This window comes from Hylobates moloch, unplaced genomic scaffold (genome assembly GCF_009828535.3).
Source record: "Hylobates moloch isolate HMO894 unplaced genomic scaffold, HMol_V3 SCAFFOLD_7, whole genome shotgun sequence".
NCBI lineage: Eukaryota > Metazoa > Chordata > Mammalia > Primates > Hylobatidae > Hylobates > Hylobates moloch.
Window position 1 is genome coordinate 39,953,904 of NW_026652282.1, and position 9,058 is coordinate 39,962,961.

Consider the following 9,058-nt stretch of genomic DNA (forward strand, 5'->3'; position numbering starts at 1 on the left):
GGGAAAAGGACTATGTCCCTTTTCACAAAGGCTGGTGGGAGATCACCAAAGACACTTGAGACCTTGCCATCAAGTACAGCACTCAAAAAAATGCAATATTTTTAAACTTTATGGAGTGGAATGGTCTTTTAAAAAACAGTTTTGTTTTTTAAACTAATGTATAAATCCAATCTAGAAAACCAGAGATGGGCCACTGTGATTGAAGGCGGGCAAGGGTAGCCTGAGACTCCTCCAGAGCTCCTGGAGCACACCTTGAATGAAAGCCACTTATCCACTAGGTTGGCACTTACTGGGAGAAGTGCGAGGGATGCCAAGATGTCTAAGGCTTTGACTTCAGGTTGGAAAGAACCAGGTGAGATTCTAGAGGATTTACTCCTGGGTTAGTCAGCCTCTGGCAGGGCTCAGGATTTCAGGCCTGCCACATGTATTGGGTGCTGCTGGCAGGTCTATGTGAGCTGAGCATTACTTGCCCTACCCTGGTTCCAGCCAGGCCCCAATAGCTTGACCTCACAATATAAAAAACATTTTCACCATCTTATGCTTCATGAATTTAATTCTATTAAGGTAAGGCTTACTACGTTCAAAACTCCAACCCCCTCCCTTTTTTCTTGCCCTTTAACAAGGCATCATCCGGTTTTCTTTCCTAACAAAATGTCAGTGTTCAAGTTCAGTCTTGGTGCAAGATCGATGGCAGATGTCAGGGGCTGGCCGGGATGGCTTACACTGATAACATCGTAGGTAGGTCCTTCTCATAGATGTCAGGGATGTTACCTACCGGCGAATTGATCATGCGCACGGTATTGTTATTAAACAGCTTGAATTCGTAATTAATGAGCTGTTCCCAAAAGCCGTTGTTGGGCCGGATGATGGGGCGGCGCCGCTTGGTCCATGTATGGGCGTCCAGCAGCGACATGGAGTGGTATTTCATGAGGTAGGCAAGGCACAGTGAGGCGGAACGGCTCACTCCAGCCACGCAGTGCAGCAGCGTGCGGCCCTGCCTCATATCGACGGTGTGGATAAGATCAGCAATGGGGTCAAAAAAGTCGTAGAGACGCGAGTCACGAGCATCGGTAACAGGCACCTTTGTGTACTGAATGCCCTCGAAGTATACGTTGACCACTTCCACCGAGGTATTGACAATGGCGGTGATGCGATTGCTGGACAGAAGGAGTTTGTCGTTGGCGGCCACACCATTGCTGAGAAACAAGCTGCTGGTTATTTGGGAGAAGCTGTAGGTGGAGGGCTGCTGGACACCCTGAGATGATGAAAAGGAGGACGCGGGTGCTGTCATCAAGGCGGCTGATCCGAGGTCTCTCTACGCTGGTTCGGGGCACAACCCTTACCAAGCTAGTTCAGGATAGCAGCCGCGCCGCGAAGTCTCAGGCTAGGTGTTGGAGAAAGAGGACCAGCTATCGGCCACCACCCTCTTCCTGTCTCCTCCCACCACTCCCATCTAGGCGTCACAATCCCGGACAGATAGCCCTGCGTCTCCGGTTTCCATGGCAATGGCCGCTTGCCGCAAGGAGGACAGGGCCTCTAAGCAGGGTCTTCAGAGACACCCCAGTCTCTTTTCTTTTTATCTTTCTTCATAGTCGTTTATTTTCCAAGGCCTAATTCTTATCTTTCTTGACTTTTAAAAATGTTCTGTTACAAGATATCTATTTTATGTTTCAACTATTGGACCACATTAAACACAATATCTATGAATACTTCTATTTCATCAGTGTTGCAGAACAGGGCTTACACTTTCCCTGCAAAATAGCAATATCACATTCTAAGTTGGGGAACAGCATTTGGCTCATGTGATATGCTAATCTCTGTAAAACTGGAGCGAGATATGGGATTTGTTTGGGTTTGGTGGACTGGCCTGATACTTCTTTTTTGATTGTAACCATAAAATTATTTTCCTGCTTACAAACACATCAGGACTGGTTGTAAGAGAGCATTGCTAACTGATATATAGACCTTTATCTTGAAGTTGGCCTGTGGTGGACAGTTGTGACTAATTTAGCTGTGTCATAGTCCATTTGCACATACAGCTCAAATGACTTACCGCATGAGTCTATTACCTGAAACAACAGTTCAAATTATTTTGTTTACTTTCTTCAAAAAAAATGCCCACATGCTTTGTGAACTACAAATCACTTTGACCACTACCGATGCTGTCTTCCCAGTAATATTAAACATTCTGAAACAAGTTAATGCTACATGGTAATTGGGCCAAAAATTGAGACAGTCTTGCTCTCTCACCCAGGCTGGAGAGGCCCAGGCTTCTGCTTCCTAGGTTCAAGTGATTCTTGTGCTTTAGCCTACCAAGTAGCTGGGATTACAGGAGCACACCACCACACCCGGCTAATTTTTGTATTTTTAATAGAGACAGGATTTCACCATGTTGGCCAGGCTGGTCTCAAACTCCTGACCTCAGGTAATCCTCCCTCCTCGGCCTCCCAAAGTGCTGGGATTACATGCACGAGCCACCACACTCAGCCCAAAAATTAATTTCTAAAATGTAACCTGACATTTGCATTTCCTTCCAGCTAAGATTTTTATAGAATTTGACTGAAAATTGAAAAAAACTATAGCCTAAAACTAACAAATTGTTTCACAGAGTAGCCAATTGACTCACATACTTTGCTCTCATTCCATCATCATTTTGGTATGTGTTCAAAGGTGTGCTGTGATTATGAACAAAGATGAAATAGATATCAGGCTGCTTATGATGGTCAAGGAAATGATAGCCTCAAAACACAACACATGTTTCTTTTTCTCAGTTGTCATAATCAAATTATTTTGCATTACTTAAATTGTCAGTCCCCACAAATCTATCTGGAAGAAAATAGAACAGAAATACTAAATAAATATGAAAACTGTCTGTTGGGGACAGCTCAGCTGGGCTAACGGAGAAGCTTTGTAATATATGTAGTAATGTGGAGGCCCTAAACTAGTATTGGAGTCTACTTATTTCATAAGTATACACTTCTTAAACTTTAAAACTATAGTACAATTAACAAAATAATTTCAGACACTATTTTCTTTTCTTTTCTTTTTTTTTTTTTTTTTTCAGAGTTTTGCTCTTGTTGCCCAGGCTGGAGTGCAGTGGCGCGATCTTGGTTCACCGCAACCTCCGCCTCCCAGGTTCAAGCCATTCTCCTGCCTCAGTCTCATGAGTAGCTGGGATTACAGGCTCGCGCCTCTACATCCAGCTAATTTTTTGTATTTTTAGTAGAGACGGGGTTTCACCATGTTGGGGAGGCTGGTCTCAAACTCTCGACCTCAGGTGATCCACCCGCCTCGGCCTCCCAAAGTGCAGGGATAATAGGCATGAGCCACCGCGCCCGGCCTCAGACACTATTTTCAAAGACAAGCATGACCCGTATTAAATATTTATTTATTCTTCATATTCTGTGACACCTATTTACTTATTCTTCATATTCTGTGACACTTATTAGTCTGAGGGATGTTGGATGTTTTAAAATTCCACTATGGAGCTTTTCCTGGATAGATAACGTTTTCTCCCCTTGAGTTTGGAAGCAGGTCACTTTCAGATCCCACTTATCTCTACTTTTCCTTTTTTTTTTTTTTTTAAACTCACTGATGGAGGCAATTTTCCTTGTTATTTAGTGAAGAAAATGTGCAATGGACTTGCCCAAGAACACACTCTTTCCACCGCTGGGAAAACACCCTGGATGTTAAGAACTAGTTAATGTTCAAATTTCTCAATTCAGTAGTCAAAGGCCTTTCTAATCTGATCTAAGCCTGCCTTTCAAACCTCATTCATTCATTTATTCACCATCAGATTTTTATTAAGAATCTATAGTGTGTTAGGCATTTTCACCTATATAAACCCTCAGTTCTGACCAAACTTTTGGTAAATACAAAATGTACTTTTCTGTTTCCTTACCTTTGCTCATGCCATTCCTCTCTCGGGAAGCCTGACTCCTCTCTGCTTCCTGAATTCTATCCAAGCTTCAAGACTCAGCTTGATTAATTTAAAAAGGGGATCAACTGAGCATCCAATCTGTGTCAGGTATGGTGCTAGCAGTGTAGATCCATCACAATACAGGGCCTGATTTCCAAGAGCTTATACTTTGGTCAGAGAGATAGATAACCTTGGAAGAGTCCAGAAGAGAGGGTATGATTCATTGTTTTAGGTGAGTGTTTGGGGGCCAGGGGCAGTAGGTGTATGTCATGGAAGGCTTAAGAGAAAACGTGACTGGGAAAAGTTTTTTTGTTTTTATTACTTATTATTTATAGTGCCCAAGTTTGTGTTTTGAAAAATATCAAACCTACATAAAAGCTGCAAGAATAGAACAATGAGCATCTGTTTACCCTTCACCTATAGTTCTATTGTTAACACTTCACCACATTTGCTTTATCTCTCTATTTTGATATACAGACTCACATATTTATTTATTTGCTTGTTTCTTTTTGCTGAAACGTTGAGAGTTTCTTGTAGATATAGCAACAATTTAGCCCTTCAGCATATATCTCCAAAGAACAAGTACATGCTCTTCCATAACCACAGTACAATGACCATACTCAGGAAATTTAACATTGGCCCCATATTATTATCTAACATGTAATCCATATTCAAATTTCACCAAGTCTCTTAATAATATTATTTATAGCTGTTTTTTTCTTTTGATCCAGGATTGAATCAAGGATCACACATTGCATTTAGCCGTCATGCTTCTTTAGCATCTTTAAATTTGGAGCTGTTGCTGAGTCTTTTATTTTGTTTTGGTCTTGCTGGACACTGGCATCTTTAAGAGTTCAGGCTAGTTTTGGCGCGGCACAGTGGCTCACGCCTATAATCCCAGCACTTTGGGAGGCCGAAGTGGGCGGATCACAAGGTCAGGAGATCGAGACCATCCTGGCTAACATGGTGAAACCCCGTCTCTATTAAAAATACAAAAAAATTAGCCGGGCGTGGTGGCGGGTGCCTATAGTCCCAGCTACTCGGGAGGCTGAGGCAGGAGAATGGTGTGAACCCAGGAGGCGGAGCTTGCAGTGAGCTGAGATTGCGCTACTGCACTCCAGCCTGTGCTACTGAGCGAGACTCCGTCTCCAAAAAAAAAAAAAAAAAAAAAGAGTTCAGGCCAGTTTTGTAGAACATCTTTCAAGATGTATTTGTTTGACTGTTCCCTTGGGATTAGATTCAGGTGAAATATTTTTTGCAAGAATACCACCAGAGTGTGTGATTCTCAGTACATCGTACCAGGGGCATATGTTATTTGTTTGTTCCATTAATGGTGATGAGAATTTTTTTCTTTTCTCTTTCAATAGCTTTAGGGGTACTAGTGGTTTTGGGTTACATGGATGAATTGTATAATGGCAAAGTCTGAAATTTTAGTGCACCCATCACCTGAGTAGTATACATTCTTCCCTATATGTAGTTTTTAAATCTCTCCCCACTCTCATCCTTGCCCATTATGAGTCTCCAATGTCCATTATACTAGTCTATATGCCTTTGTGTACCCATAGCTTAGCTCCAACTTATGAGAACATGTGACCAGGCATGGTGGCTCACGCCTGTAATCCCAGCATTTTGGGAGGCCAAGGCAGGTGGATCACCTGAGGTCAGGAGTTTGAGACCAGCTTGCCCAACATGGCGAAACTCCGTCTCTACTAAAAATACAAAACTTATCTGGGCATGGTGGTGCACGCTTGTACTCCCAGCTACTTGGGAGACTGAGGTGGAGGATTGCCTGAACGTGGGAGGATCGCTTGAACCCAAGAGGTGGAGGTTGCAGTGAGCCGAGATCACGCCACTGCACTCCAGCCTGGGCTAGGGAGTGAGACTCTGTCTCAGAAAAAAAAAAAAAAAAAGTGAGAACATGTGATATTTGGTTTTCCATTCCTGAGTTACTTCACTTAGAATAATGTTCTCCAGTTCCATCCAAGTTGCTGCAAAAGACATTATTTTGTTCTTTTTTATAGCTGAATAGTATTCCATGGTGTATATATATCACATTTTCTTTATCCACTTATCAGTTGATGAGCACTTAGTTTTGTTGCATATCTTTGCATTTGTGAATTGTGCTGTAATAAATATATGTGTGTAGGTGTCTTTTTGATATAATGACTTCTTTTCCTTTGGGTAGATTCCCAGTAGTGGCATTGCTGGATCAAATGGTAGATCTACCTTTAGTTCTTTAAGGAATCTCCATACTGCTTTCTGTAAAGATTGTACTAATTTACATTCCCCTAGCAGTGTTACCTTTTTACCACATCCATACCAACATCTATTGTTTTTAAAATTTTATTTATTTATTTTATTCATTTATTTATTTTTGAGACGGAGTTTTGCTCTTGCTGCCCAGGCTGGAGTGCAGTGGTGCCATCTCAGCTCACTGCAACCTCCACCTCCTTGGTTCAAGCGATTCTCATGCCTCAGCCTCCCATGTAGCTGGGATTACAGGTGCACACCACCAAGCCTGGCTAATTTTTTTTTTTTTTTTTTTTGAGACTGAGTCTCACTCTGTTGCCCAGGCTGGAGTGCAGTGGCGCTATCATGGCTCACTGCAACCTCTGCCTCCCAGGTTCAAGCGATTCTTCTGCCTCAGCCTCCCAAATAGCTGGGATTATAGGCGCCCACCACCACGCCCAGCTAATTTTTGTATTTTTAGTAGAGATGGGGTTTCAGCATGTTGGCCAGGCTGGTCTGGAACTCCTGACCTCAAGTGATCCGCCCGTCTCTGCCTCCCAAATTGCTGGGTGTGGGGTTTTTTTTGAGACAATCTCCCTCTTTCATCCAGGCTGGAGTGTGGTGGCACGATCATGGCTCATGGGAGCCTTGACCTCCCGGGCTCAAGCAATCCTCTCACCTGAGCCTCCCAAAGTAGCTGGGACCACAGGTGCATGCCACCACACTCAGCTAATTTTTTTATTATTTATTTATTTATTTATTCATTTATTCATTTATTAAGACGGAGTTTCACTCTCATTGCCCAGGCTGGAGTTCGATGGTGAGATTTCAGCTCACCGCAACCTCCGTCTTTGGGGTTCAAGCGATTCTTCTGCCTGAGCCACCCAACTAACTGGGATTACAGGCATGCACCACCATGCCTGGCTAATTTTTGTGTTTTTAGTAGAGACGGGGTTTCTCCATGTTGGTCAGGCTGGTCTCCAACTCCCGACCTCAGATGATCCGCCTGCCTCGGCCTCCCAAAGTGCTGGAATTACAGGCGTGAGCCACCTTACCCGGCATTTTTAAATTTTTTTTTAAAGTTTTTTTTAGAGACAGGGTCTCCCTGTGTTACCTACCATACCCAGCTCAATTTGTCATTTGTCAGTTTAAATAAATAAAATTCTGTCTTAATTTGAATTAATCATACAGATTACAGTTAAAACCAACAATGAAAAAAACTTTAACAAATTGAATTTTTACTCCATAACTAGAGCTGCTTCAGATACCTAATATTTCCATAAATAGGATTCATAACTAGGTGTTTAATATATATGATATGTACATGTAATGACAAATACCCACACATATATATTTTGCCTTTACAAAAATGTATCTAGTCTGTCATAAACTGTTTTTTTTTTTCACCTAATAAATAAGCAACAATCATTTTCTCATGTTATTTGTATTCAGGACTAGAGGGTGTTATTTAAAGACTTCCATATTCATATCCACCTGTCTCCCCACTCACCGTCCATAAACCAAGGACCAGGCTGAGTCCAGCAACAAGTCCTAGAGGAGCTGGCTTCCTGCCGGCTCTATATGGTGTTGCAACTGACCCAGCCCCTCATCTGAAATTCACACATAACTCTCCCTTGCTCATTACTCAGGGAGGCCAACTGCCACCTCTGCCTTAGGGCCTTCTGCTGGGGAACTCCCATCTTACCTGTCTGTTGGACAGCATAAAATGCAACTCCCTTTAGTTACATGGCTCTCCTGTGCCCTCACCCTATACGCCTTCAGGTTTTCTTCTTACTGCCACCCTCCAATTTAAATATATTACCGGCAACCTTAACCTCTTGCCTTAACTCTCCTCCTTTCAGGACGTCAAACTCTCCAGAGCCTGATCCATAGGAAGTTTGGTATTCCATCCTCTTATGTGGCCTAGCCCATGTATACATTTGATTAGGTGAAATATGTTTGGATTTGATCCAGCTTCCATGTCAGGAAAGACTCTGTAATAGATGTATCTCATTGCTCACCTAGACTACTGCAATAGTTCTCACTCCCTCTAGTATTGCCATTCTTCTCACTTTGCCCTTTCTCTCTACAAATTCATCCACATAGCTGTCAGTGAGCTTCCTAAAATTCTATTCTAATGATGCCATTTCCCTGCATAAAATACTTGCGTGGGGCCAGCTGCGTTGGCTCATGCGCGTAATCCCAGCACCTTGGGAGGCCAAGGCGGGTGGATCACGAGGTCCGGAGTTCAAGACCAGCCTGGCCAAGATGGTGAAACCCCATCTCTACTAAAAATACAAAAATCAGGGCTGGGCACGGTGGCTCACGCCTGTAATCCCAGCACTTTGGGAGGCTGAGGCAGGCAGATCACAAGGTCAGGAGATTGAGACCATCCTGGTTAACACGGTGAAACCCCGTCTCTACTAAAAATACAAAAAATTAGCTGGGCGTGGTGATGCGTGCCTGTAATCCCAGCTACTCAGGAGGCTGAAGCAGAGAATTGTTTGAACCTGGGAGGCGGAGGTTGCAGTGAGCCAAGATCACGCCACTGCACTCCAGGCTGGGTGACAGAGCAAGATTCCGTCTCAAAACAAAACAAAATAAAAAAACAAAAAAACAAAAACTCGTGTGTCACCTGACCTACAGGATCAAGCCCAAGTCCCTGCTTAAAGGCCCTCTGGGATCTCTAGCCATTCTTCCTATGACTTCTACAGCTTCACTCTGTATACACTAGCAATTCTGAGTTGTTCTTTGTCCTTCTGACACTATTTCATACCTATATACCTTTGCATATGCTTCCCTTTCTGTCTAGGATATCCTTTCCTCTTTGACTGGAAAACTCCTTTTCATTCTTCAAAGTTCTATTCCAAAGATAGTCCTACAAACTGAAAGCACCACCTCACATACTCC

The 9,058-nt window shown here is 43.0% G+C and overlaps 1 protein-coding gene across 1 annotated transcript; it reads right to left on the minus strand.

Annotated features, from left to right (window-relative positions):
* Positions 1–535: 535 nt before the first annotated feature.
* On the minus strand, positions 536–1,423 carry DUSP21 (dual specificity phosphatase 21). The gene has a single exon (XM_032756331.2). The coding sequence runs from the start codon at positions 1,289–1,291 to the stop codon at positions 719–721; it is 573 nt and encodes a 190-aa protein (XP_032612222.1). The 5' UTR covers positions 1,292–1,423; the 3' UTR covers positions 536–718.
* Positions 1,424–9,058: the final 7,635 nt, after the last annotated feature.

Bases quoted from the DNA above. Each gene is read 5' to 3' on its own strand.
- DUSP21 (XM_032756331.2), bottom strand. From the start codon at position 1,291: ATGACAGCACCCGCGTCCTCCTTTTCATCATCTCAGGGTGTCCAGCAG.